This window comes from Schistocerca serialis, chromosome 10, assembly GCF_023864345.2.
Source record: "Schistocerca serialis cubense isolate TAMUIC-IGC-003099 chromosome 10, iqSchSeri2.2, whole genome shotgun sequence".
Taxonomy (NCBI): Eukaryota; Metazoa; Arthropoda; class Insecta; order Orthoptera; family Acrididae; genus Schistocerca; species Schistocerca serialis.
The window spans coordinates 651578-664574 of NC_064647.1; the positions used below are offsets into that span (position 1 = coordinate 651578).

Consider the following 12997-nt stretch of genomic DNA (forward strand, 5'->3'; position numbering starts at 1 on the left):
TGAACCATTCCTAAGACACTTGTTATAGATTCCGATGCTTCACTTCAGGTTTACTGTATCCCTTGGACCGTGTTATTGACGATGAAACACAGAAATTGCATCGGAAATAAATACAAAAAGCACAATACCGACTTAAGAACAAGAAGACTGACTCTTCTTATGGACTATGCTTTGAACCATTCCTGTGACACTAGTCATAGATTCCGATGCTTAGCTTCAGGATTACTGTATCCCTCTGACCTTCTTATTGACGATGAAACACAGAAATTGCATCCGAATTAAATACAAAAGGCACAATGCCGAATTAAGTACAAGAAGTCTGACTCTTCTTACTGTCTATGTTTTGAACCATCCCTGTGACACTAGTTATAGTTTCCGCAGCTTCACTCCAGGTTTACTGTATTCCTTGGTCCTTCTTATTGACGAAGAAACACAGAAATCGCATCGGAATTAAATACAAAAGGCACAATGCCGACTTAAGTACAAGAAGACTGACTCTTATTACTGACTATGTTTTGGACCATTCCTGTGACACTAGTTATAAATTCCGATGCTTCTCTTCGGGTTTACTGTATCCCATGGACCATCTTATTGACGATGAAACACAGAAATTGCATCGGATATAAATAGAAAAGGCACAATGTCGACTTAAGTACAAGAAGACTGACTCTTCTTACTGTCTATGTTTTGAACCATTCCTGTGACACTAGTTATTGATTCCGATGCTTCACTCCAGGTTTACTGTATCCCTTGGACCTTCTTATTGACGATGAAACACAGAAATTGCATCGGAATTAAATAGAAAAGGCACAATGCCGACTTAAGTACAAGAAGACTTACGCTTCTCACTGACTATGCTTTGAACCCTTCCTGTGACACTAGTTATAGATTCCGATGCCTATCTTCAGGATTACTGTATCCCACTGACCTTGTTAGTGACGATAAAACACAGAAATTGCATCGGAATTAAATACAAAAAGCACAATGCCGACTTAAGTACAAGAATACTGACTCTTCTTACTGTCCATGATTTGCACCATTCCTGTGACACTAGTTATAGATTACGATGCTTCACTCCAGGTTTACTGTATTCCTTGGTCCTTCTTATTGACGAAGAAACACTGAAATTGCACCGGAATTAAATACAAAAGGCAGAATGCCGACTTAAGTACAAGAAGACTGACTCTTATTACTGTGTATGCTTTGAACCATTCCTGTGACACTAGTCATAGATTCCGATGCTTAACTTCAGGATTACTGTATCCCTCTGACCTTCATATTGACGATGAAACACAGAAATTGCATCCGAATTAAATACAAAAGGCACAATGCCGAATTAAGTACAAGAAGTCTGACTCTTCTTACTGACTATGCTTTGAATCATTCCTGTGACTCTAGTTATAGATTCCGATGCTTAACTTCAGGATTACTGTATCCCTCTGACCTTCTTAGTGACGATGAAACACAGAAATTGCATCGGAATTAAATACAAAAAGCACAATGCAGACTTAAGTACAAGAATTCTGTCTCATCTTACTGTCTATGAATTGCACCATTCCTGTGACACTAGTTATAGATTCCGATGCTTCACTTTAGGTTTACTGTATCCCTTGGACCTTCTTATTGACGATGCAACACAGAAATTGCATCGGAATTAAATACAAAAGGCACAATGCCGACTTATGTACAAGAAGACTGACTCTTCCTACTGTCTATGTTTTGAACCATTTCTGTGACACTAGTTATGGAGTCCGATGCTTCACTTCAGGTTTACTGTATCCCTTGGACCTTGTTATTTACGATGAATCACAGAAATTGCATCGGAATTAAATACAAAAGGCACAATGCCGACATAAGTACAAGAAGACCGACTCTTCTTACTGTCTATAATTTGAACCATTCCAGTGACACTAGTTATAGATTCCGATGCGTCACTTCAGGTTTACAGTATCCCTTGGACCTTCTTATTGCCGATGAAACACAGAAAGTGCATCGGAATTAAATACAAAAGGCACAATGCCGACTTAACTACAAGAAGACTGACTCTTCTTACTGACTATGCTTTGAATCATTCCTGTGACTCTAGTTATAGATTCCGATGCTTAACTTCAGGATTACTGTATCCCTCTGACCTTCTTAGTGACGATGAAACACAGAAAATGCATCGGAATTAAATACAAAAGGCACAATGCCAACTTACGTACAACAAGACTGACTCTTCTTCCTGACCATGTTTTGAACCATTCCTGTGACACTAGTTGTAGATTCTGATGCTTCACTTCAGGTTTACTGTATCCCTTGGACCTTCTTATTGACGATGAAGCACAGAAATTGCATCGGAATTAAATACAAAAGGCACAATACCGACTTAAGTACAAGAAGACTGACTCTTCCTACTGTCTATGTTATGAACCATTACTGTGACACTAGTTATAGATTCCAATGCTTCACTCCAGGTTTACTGTATCCCCTGGACCTTCTTATTGACGGTGAAACACAGAAATTGCATCGGAATTAAATACAAAAGGCGCAATGCCAACTTAAGTACAACAAGATTGACTCTTCTTCCTGACTATGTTTTGAACCATTCCTGTGACACTAGTTGTAGATTCCGATGCTTCACTTCAGGTTTACTGTATCCCTTGGACCTTCTTATTGACGATGAAACACAGAAATAGCATCGGAATTAAATACAAAAGACACAATGCCGACTTAAGTACAAGAAGACTGACTCTTCCAACTGTCTATGTTTTGAACCATTCCTGATACACTAGTTATAGATTCCGATGCTTCACTTCAGGTTTACTGTATCCCCCTGACCGTCTTATTGACGATGAAACACAGAAATTGCATCCGAAACAAATAGAAAAGGCACAATGCCGACTTAAGTACTAGTAGACTGACTCTTCCTACTGTCTATGTTTTGAACCATTCCTAAGACACTTGTTATAGATTCCGATGCTTCACTTCAGGTTTACTGTATCCCTTGGACCGTGTTATTGACGATGAAACACAGAAATTGCATCGGAAATAAATACAAAAAGTACAATACCGACTTAAGAACAAGAAGACTGACTCTTCTTATGGACTATGCTTTGAACCATTCCTGTGACACTAGTCATAGATTCCGATGCTTAACTTCAGCATTACTGTATCCCTCTGACCTTCTTATTGACGATGAAACACAGAAATTGCATCCGAATTAAATACAAAAGGCACAATGCCAAATTAAGTACAAGAAGTCTGACTCTTCTTACTGTCTATGTTTTGAACCATCCCTGTGACACTAGTTATAGTTTCCGCAGCTTCACTCCAGGTTTACTGTATTCCTTGGTCCTTCTTATTGACGAAGAAACACAGAAATTGCATCGGAATTAAATACAAAAGGCACAATGCCGACTTAAGTACAAGAAGACTGACTCTTATTACTGACTATGTTTTGGACCATTCCTGTGACACTAGTTATAAATTCCGATGCTTCACTTCGGGTTTACTGTCTCCCTTGGACCATCTTATTGACGATGAAACACAGAAATTGCATCGGATATAAATAGAAAAGGCACAATGTCGACTTATGTTCAAGAAGACTGACTCTTCTTACTGTCTATGTTTTGAACCATTCCTGTGACACTAGTTATAGATTCCGATGCTTCACTCCAGGTTTACTGTATCCCTTGGACCTTCTTATTGACGATGAAACACAAAAATTGCATCGGAATTAAATAGAAAAGGCACAATGCCGACTTAAGTACAAGAAGACTGACGCTTCTTACTGACTATGCTTTGAACCATTCCTGTGACACTAGTTATAGATTCCGATGCTTCACTTCAGGTTTACTGTACACCTTGGACCTTCTTATTGACTATGAAACACAGAAATCGCATCGGAATTAAATACAAAAGGCACAATTTTGACTTAAGTACAAGAAGACTGACTCTTCCTACTGTCTATATTTTGAACCATTCCTGTGACACTAGTTATAGATTCCGATGCTTCAATTTAGGTTTACAGTATCCCTCTGACCTTATTGCCGATGAAACACAGAAATTTGCATCGGCATTAAATACAAAAGGGACAATGCCGACTTAAGGACAAGAAGACTGACCCTTTTTACTATCTATGATTTGAACAAGTCCTATGACACTAGTTATAGATTCCGATGCTTCACTTCAGGTTTACTGTATCCCTTGGACCTTCTTATTGACGGTGAAACACAGAAATTGAATCGGAATTAAATACAAAAGACACAATGCCGACTTAAGTACAGGAAGACTGACTCTTCCAACTGCCTATGTTTTGAACCATTCCTGTGACACTAGTTATAGATTCCGATGCTTCACTTCAGGTTTACTGTATCACTCTGACCGTCTTATTGACGATGAAACACAGAAATTGCATCCGAATGAAATAGAAAAGGCACAATGCCGACTTAAGTACTAGAGGACTGACTCTTCCTACTGTCTATGTTTTGAACCATTCCTAAGACACTTGTTATAGATTCCGATGCTTCACTTCAGGTTTACTGTATCCCTTGGACCTTCTTATTGTCGATGAAACACAGAAATTGCATCGGAATTCAATACAAAAGGCACAAGGCCGACTTAACTACAAGAAGACTGACTCCTCTTAGTGACAATGCTTTGAACCATTCCTGTAACACTAGTTATAGATTCCGTTGCTTCTCTTCAGGTTTACTGTATCCCTCTGACCTTCTTATTGACGATGAAACACAGAAATTGCATCGGAATTAAATAGAAAAGGCACAATGCCGACTTAAGTACAAGAAGACTGATTCTTCTTCCTGACTGTGTTTTGCCCCATTCCTGTGACATTAGTTGTAGATTCCGATGCTTCACTTCAGGATTACTGTATCCCTTGGACCTTCTTATTGACGATGAAACGCAGAAATTGAAACGGAAATAAATAAAAAAGACACAATGCCTAATTAAGTACAAGAAGACTGACTCTTACAACTTTCTATGTTTTGAACCATTCCTGTGACACTAGTTATGGATTCCGATGCTTCACTTCAGGTTTACTGTATCCATCTGACCGCCTTATTGACGATGAACACACAGAAATTGCATCCGAATGAAATAGAAAAGGCACAATGCCGACTAAACTACTAGAAGACTGACTCTTCCTACTTTCTATGTTTTGAACCATTCCTAAGACACTTGTTATAGATTCCGATGCTTCACTTCAGGTTTACTGTATCCCTTGGACCTTCTTATTGTCGATGAAACACAGAAATTGCATCGGAATTCAATACAAAAGGCACAAGGCCGACTTAACTACAAGAAGACTGACTCCTCTTACTGACTATGCTTTGAACCAATCCTGTGACACTAGTTATAGATTCCGTTGCTTCTCTTCAGGTTTACTGTATCCCTCTGACCTTCTTATTGACGATGAAACACAGATATTGCATCGGAATGAAATAAAAAATGCACAATGCCGACTTAAGTACAAGAAGACTGACTCGTCTTACTGACTATGTTTTGAACCATTCCTGTGACACTAGTTATAGATTCCGTTGCTTCACTTCAGGTTTACTGTATCCCTCTGACCTTCTTATTGACGATGAAACACAGAAATTGCATCGGAATTAAATACAAAAGGCACAATGCCGAATTAAGTACAAGAAGACTGACACTTCTTACTGTCTATGCTTTTAACCATTCCTGTGACACTAGTTATATACTCCGATGCTTCACTCCAGGTTTACTGTATCCCTTCGACCTTCTTATTGACGATGAAACACAGAAATCGAATCGGAATTAAATACAAAAGACACAATGCCGACTTAAGTACAAGAAGACTGACTCTTCCAACTGTGTATGTTTTGAACTATTCCTGTGACACTAGTTATAGATTCCGATGCTTCACTTCAGGTTTACTGTATCCCTCTGACCGTCTTATTGACGATGAAACACAGAAATTGCATCCGAATGAAATAGAAAAGGCACAATGCCGACTTAAGTACTAGAAGACTGACTCTTCCTACTGTCTATGTATTGAACCATTCCTAAGACACTTGTTATAGATTCCGATCCTTCACTACAGGTTTACTGTATCCCTTGGACCTTCTTATTGTCGATGAAACACAGAAATTGCATGGGAATTCAATACAAAAAGTACAAGGCCGACTTAACTACAAGAAGACTGACTCCTCTTACTGACTATGTTTGAACCATTCCTGTGACACTAGTTATAGATTCCGTTGCTTCTCTTCAGGTTTACTGTATCCCTCTGACCTTCTTATTGACGATGAAACACAGAAATTGCATCGGAATTAAATAGAAAAGGCACAATGCCGACTTAAGTACAAGAAGACTGACTCTTCTTCCTGACTATGTTTTGCCCCATTCCTGTGACACTAGTTGTAGATTCCGATGCTTCACTTCAGGTTTACTGAATCCCTTGGACCATCTTATTGACGATGAAACGCAGGAATTGAATCGGAATTAAATACAAAAGACACAATGCCGACTTAAGTACAAGAAGACTGACTCTTACAACTGTCTATGTTTTGAACCATTCCTGTGACACTAGTTATAGATTCCGATGCTTCAATTCAGGTTTACTGTTTCCATCTGACCGTCTTATTGACGATGAAACACAGAAATTGCATCCGAATGAAATAGAAAAGGCACAATGCCGACTTAAGTACTAGAAGACTGACTCTTCCTACTGTCTATGTTTTGAACCATTCCTAAGACACTTGTTATAGATTCCGATGCTTCACTTCAGGTTTACTGTATCCCTTGGGCCTTCTTATTGTCGATGAAACACAGAAATTGCATCGGAATTCAATACAAAAGGCACAAGGCCGACTTAACTACAAGAAGACTGACTCCTCTTACTGACTATGCTTTGAACCAATCCTGTGACACTAGTTATAGATTCCGTTGCTTCTCTTCAGATTTACTGTATCCCTCTGACCTTCTTATTGACGATGAAACACAGAAATTGCATCGGAATGATATACAAAATGCACAATGCCGACTTAAGTACAAGAAGACTGACTCTTCTTACTGTCTATGTTTTGAACCATCCCTGTGACACTAGTTATAGTTTACGATGCTTCACTATAGGTTTACTGTATCCCTTGGTCCTTCTTATTGACGAAGAAACACTGAAATTGCACCGGAATTAAATACAAAAGGCACAATGCCGACTTAAGTACAAGAAGACTGACTCTTATTACTGTGTATGCTTTGAACCATTCCTGTGACACTAGTCATAGATTCCGATGCTTAACTTCAGGATTACTGTATCCCTCTGACCTTCATATTGACGATGAAACACAGAAATTGCATCCGAATTAAATACAAAAGGCACAATGCTGACTTAATTACAAGAAGACTGACTCTTCTTACTGTCTATGTTTTGAACCATCCCTGTGACACTAGTAATAGTTTCCGATGCTTCACTATAGGTTTACTGTATCCCTTGGTCCTTCTTATTGACGAAGAAACACTGAAATTGCACCGGAATTAAATACAAAAGGCACAATGCCGACTTAAGTACAAGGAGACTGACTCTTATTACTGACTATGTTTTGGACCATTACTATGACACTAGTTATAGATTTCGATGCTTCACTTCAGGTTTACTGTATCCTTCTGACTTTCTTATTGACGATGAAACACAGATATTGCATCGGAATTAAATAGAAAAGGCACTATGCCGACTTAAGTACAAGAAGACTGACTCTTCTTAATGTCTATGCTTTGAACCATTCCTGTGACACTAGTATTGGATTCCGATGCTTCACTTCAGATTTACTGTATCCCTTGCACCTTTTTATTGACGATGAAACACAGAAATTGGTTCGGAATTCAATACAAAAGGCACAATGCCGACACAACTACAAGAAGACTGACTCTTCTTACTGACTATGATTTGAACCATTCCAGTGACACTAGTTATAGATTCCGATGCCTAACTTCAGGATTACTGTATCCCACTGTCCTTGTTAGTGACGATGAAACACAGAAATTGCATCGGAATTAAATACAAAAAGCACAATGCCGACTTAAGTACAAGATTACTGACTCATCTTACTGTCTATGATTTGCACCATTCGTGTGACACTAGTTATAGATTCCGATGCTTCACTTCAGGTTTACTGTTTCCCTTGGACCTTCTTATTGACGATGCAACACAGAAATTGCATCGGAATTAAATACAAAAGGCACAATGCCGACTTATGTACAAGAAGACTGACTCTTCCTACTGTCTATGTTTTGAACCATTTCTGTGACACTAGTTATGGAGTCCGATGCTTCACTTCAGGTTTACTGTATCCCTTGGACCTTGTTATTTACAATTTTGGTAAACATTTTTGGAATACAGTGATCAATTGTTATATTTAGATTAAAGTTCAGTCTTGATCACGTCTGTTTTAATGGGTAACCGGTTTCGGTTTTTTCTATAAAACCATCATCAGACCTGTGAATAAATTTAAGAAATACTAGATACCAATCTTTAAATGAATGGAAAAATCTAATGAGGTCAAAATTTTTTTTATTTTTTTTTTTTTTTTTTTAACAAAATAAAATAAAATTAGTTATACCCATTGGCTCCCTTGGGTTGGTAGGTGGAGCTCTCCTTGCTGCTGTGCAGTCAACTGATGGTTACGAGTGCTGAGCACGAGCTTAAATATGCAGAGGCTCCGCCTACTTCTTGTCACACTGCTTCATAACTGCCAATCAGCGTGCATAATATGACGCCATCGTCAAAGTATAAAAGTAGGAAATACACTAATAACATAAAATTGATTCATTTAAATATCTGATTAACAGATAATAATTGTGTCTACAACTTATTTATATTTTAGATAAAAACAGTGAATTATGATGTGTGATAGCTGTGCCCTCTATGGACAACCTTAATATTATTACACTGCCAGTTATATCAAAGATGTAAAATCCTTGGCGTTGTGGTATGTGTCGATTATCACAATTGCATCTTTGTTGGATGCTGCAGAATCGTCTTGTTTAATTGTAGTTTTTATGGCAATGTTCTTTATAGCATTAAGTTAGCAGCCAATAGTACGTTCCACATTCTGAATAACTGATGAGACTGCTGATGCAGCATATTTTACATATATTGCTTTTGCCATGGGTATAACTAATCTTATATTTTTAAAAAACAAAAGAGTAGATGCTTTTATTATAAAATTTCGTCAAAAAGGTCATAATAATATTTTTCGCGAAAATCTAATTGTTCATTGAGCAGCATTGATGATTTGGTTTTCAAATGAGCATATATCTCGATTTCTTCTAGGATATTCATAAGTAAGCCTTTATTTGCATAATGAAGAACTTGTAAATTCTGTTGTACTGTCCCCTCAGCATGATTATTGAATGTTATATGATGACCAAAAACAGACTTTGTTCGTGAGGTACCTGACGTATGTTCTTTGTACCTTACTGCAAAATTTCGACCTGTTTGGCCGATATATACTTTCTCACAGTCTCTACATTGGATCTTGTACACTCCTGATCTGGTAGATTTTCCATTATCTTTATTTACGGTATGTCTTAATTTTTGTTGTAAAGTATTGTCAGTTGTAAATGCTATTGTTATTCCAGAATTTTTGAATAAGTTAGTGATTCTATCGGATATGTTTCCCATATATGTCATCTTCGTATATTTTGGATTACTTATTAGTGGAGTACTTTGTGATTGTTGTACTTTATTAAAAATGATATCTACCTGTCGTGTGTCGAAAGAGTTGGTTTTTGCAATTTGTTTTAAGATGGTCATTTCCTTTTTGATCTCATTAGCTTCTAGCGGTAATTTTAGTATTCGGTGTATCATAGACTTAAAGAATGCTTTTTTTATACTTGTCAGGATGACATGATGTAGCATTAATAATAACATCAGTGGTTGTAGGTTTCCTGTATATGGTGAATAAATGTTTCCCGTTGTTATTAGTTATAGTGAGATCTAGGTAGTTAATAGATTTTCGATTTTCATGCTCAACTGTAAATTGTAACTTCGGATGCATAGAGTTTAATTTTATAGCAAGTTTCTCAATTTCGTCTTTTGAACCATTATAAAGTAATAATGTATCGTCTACATATCGCTTGTAATATATGATTTTATTTGCGATATCAGGGTTATTTTTCAGGAATTGCGTCTCAATGTGGTTTACGAAAATGTCTGCTACTGTCCCAGCTAAAGAATTTCCCATTGCTAAGCCATCTTTCTGACAATAGATTTTAGTATTAAACGAGAAATAATTGTAATCTAAAGTGCATTCAAGTAGTTCTATAAGTTCGATTATTTCGTCTTTAGTCATATTTTTGTATTGTATTAAGTTATCCCTAATTATATTAATCGTCTCAGTAATTGGTATATTTGTATATAAATTTTTAATATCTAATGAGGCGAAATTTGCACTAGTTGGAATGTCTATATTGTGGATTTGTTGTGTTAGTTCATAACTGTTTTTGATACTGAAGTTGCTGTCATATGTATAGAATGCTTTCAAAATTTTATTAAGTTTCATATTTAGTTTATATGAAGGACTACTTCTGTAGTTGACAATAGGTCGTATAGATTTCTCTTTTTTATGCAGTTTAATTTGTGATCTTAATTTAGGTATTTGGGGATTCATATTTTTCATCATATTTTTTTCCTCAGGGGTCAAGAGGTGATTATTTTCATCGACTAGTTTCTTAATCTTTAATTGGAACTTTGGAGTGGGGTCTTTAGTTACTTCAACGATCCCATTTTCATTAAAAAATGAGAGTGTTTTAAATATATAATCGTCTTCTTTAATAATTACAAGGGTATTTCCTTTATCGGCCTTTACCACAATTGCTTTCTCTGCTAGTAGTTTATTATTGATATTTTTAAGTGTTTTATCTTCAGTTTTTCTATGTAGTTTATTTTTCTCTTTTAAAATTAAGTCCTTCGTTTTTAGGGCTATCTTACATGCTTCAGGTTTATTTATTTTCGATATTTTGCTTGTTGCTATAACATCAGCAATTATGTGTTTAACGTTGGTATTATTTAGTGGGGGAGTTAAGTTATATTTTAAGCCTTTGTCAAGTAGTGACATTTCGGACTTTGTGAACTGAATATCTGTAAGATTCATTGTCCTTGGATAAAATTGATGTACATAGTTGACCTTTTCTGAAAGCTTATTTTGTTGTTTAGCTATGAGCAAATCAATTTTTCTCTGATGTCTTTGGGCAATCGCTTTTCGTAAAAAGTCTATTTTCTCATCAATGCTGCTTAGTAAAATAGAAAAAATCAAAGGTGAGAGTTCATTACTTAGCAATAAATGCAGACTATACATTTCGACATTTAAAAAATCTTTTATCTTAAAAGCTTCTCTAATTTCAGATTTAATCCATAAAATACTACTCTTTTGTTGTACATATGTTACATTACTAGATTTGGATTGAATATTGATTTTAGCATATTTTGGTATGATATGTTCCATGAGGCAAGTTTTATTAAATTTAATTTTCATACCAAGTTTCATAATTTTGGTTCTAATATTTCTAAACTTTTTGTAATTTCCAATTGCCTGACTAGACAAACTTTTCACAATTTTGGTAAACATTTTTGGAATACAGTGATCAATTGTTATATAAAAAAAAAAAAAAAAAAAAAAAAAAAAAAAAAAAAAAAAAAAAAAAAAAAAAAAAAAACTTGTTATTTACGATGAATCACAGAAATTGCATCATAATTAAATACAAAAGGCACAATGCCGACATAAGTACAAGAAGACCGACTCTTCTTACTGTCTATAATTTGAACCATTCCAGTGACACTAGTTATAGATTCCGATGCGTCACTTCAGGTTTACAGTATCCCTTGGACCTTCTTATTGCCGATGAAACACAGAAAGTGCATCGGAATTAAATACAATAGGCACAATGCCGACTTAACTACAAGAAGACTGACTCTTCTTACTGACTATGCTTTGAATCATTCCTGTGACTCTAGTTATAGATTCCGATGCTTAACTTCAGGATTACTGTATCCCTCTGACCTTCTTAGTGACGATGAAACACAGAAATTGCATCGGAATTAAATACAAAAAGCACAATGCAGACTTAAGTACAAGAATTCTGTCTCATCTTACTGTCTATGAATTGCACCATTCCTGTGACACTAGTTATAGATTCCGATGCTTCACTTTAGGTTTACTGTATCCCTTGGACCTTGTTATTTACGATGAATCACAGAAATTGCATCGGAAATAAATACAAAAGGCACAATGCCGACTTAAGTACAAGAAGACTGACTCTTCTTACTGTCTATTATTTGAACCATTCCAGTGACACTAGTTATAGATTCCGATGCTTCACTTCATGTTTACTGTATCCCTTGGACCTTCTTATTGACGATGAAGCACAGAAATTGCATCGGAATTAAATACAAAATGCACAATGCCGACTTAAGTACAAGAAGACTGACTCTTCCTACTGTCTATGTTTTGAACCATTACTGTGACACTAGTTATAGATTCCGATGCTTCACTCCAGGTTTACTGTATCCGTTGGACCTTCTTATTGACGGTGAAACACAGAAAATGCATCGGAATTAAATACAAAAGGCACAATGCCAACTTACGTACAACAAGACTGACTCTTCTTCCTGACTATGTTTTGAACCATTCCTGTGACACTAGTTGTAGATTCTGATGCTTCACTTCAGGTTTACTGTATCCCTTGGACCTTCTTATTGACGATGAAGCACAGAAATTGCATCGGAATTAAATACAAAAGACACAATACCGACTTAAGTACAAGAAGACTGACTCTTCCTACTGTCTATGTTTTGAACCATTACTGTGACACTAGTTATAGATTCCGATGCTTCACTCCAGGTTTACTGTATCCCTTGGACCTTCTTATTGACGGTGAAACACAGAAATTGCATCGGAATTAAATACAAAAGGCGCAATGCCAACTTAAGTACAACAAGATTGACTCTTCTTCCTGACTATGTTTTGAACCATTC

At 36.4% G+C, this 12997-nt stretch overlaps 1 protein-coding gene across 1 annotated transcript; it reads right to left on the reverse strand.

The window, feature by feature from the left end:
* Positions 1 to 8452: 8452 nt before the first annotated feature.
* On the reverse strand, positions 8453 to 11591 carry LOC126424831 (uncharacterized). The gene is made up of 3 exons (XM_050087638.1): positions 10475 to 11591; positions 9545 to 9705; positions 8453 to 8458 (listed from the first exon to the last, which is right to left on the reverse strand). The coding sequence occupies exons 1-3, from the start codon at positions 11589 to 11591 to the stop codon at positions 8453 to 8455; spliced, it is 1284 nt and encodes a 427-aa protein (XP_049943595.1).
* Positions 11592 to 12997: the final 1406 nt, after the last annotated feature.

Excerpts from the sequence above, each read along its gene's own strand:
- LOC126424831 (XM_050087638.1), bottom strand. The coding sequence starts at position 11,591 with ATGTTTACCAAAATTGTGAAAAGTTTGTCTAGTCAGGCAATTGGAAAT. Across the intron at positions 9,706-10,474 it reads TACATATGACAGCAACTTCA|TACAACAATCACAAAGTACT; the intron begins GTATCAAAAACA and ends TTTTTAATAAAG.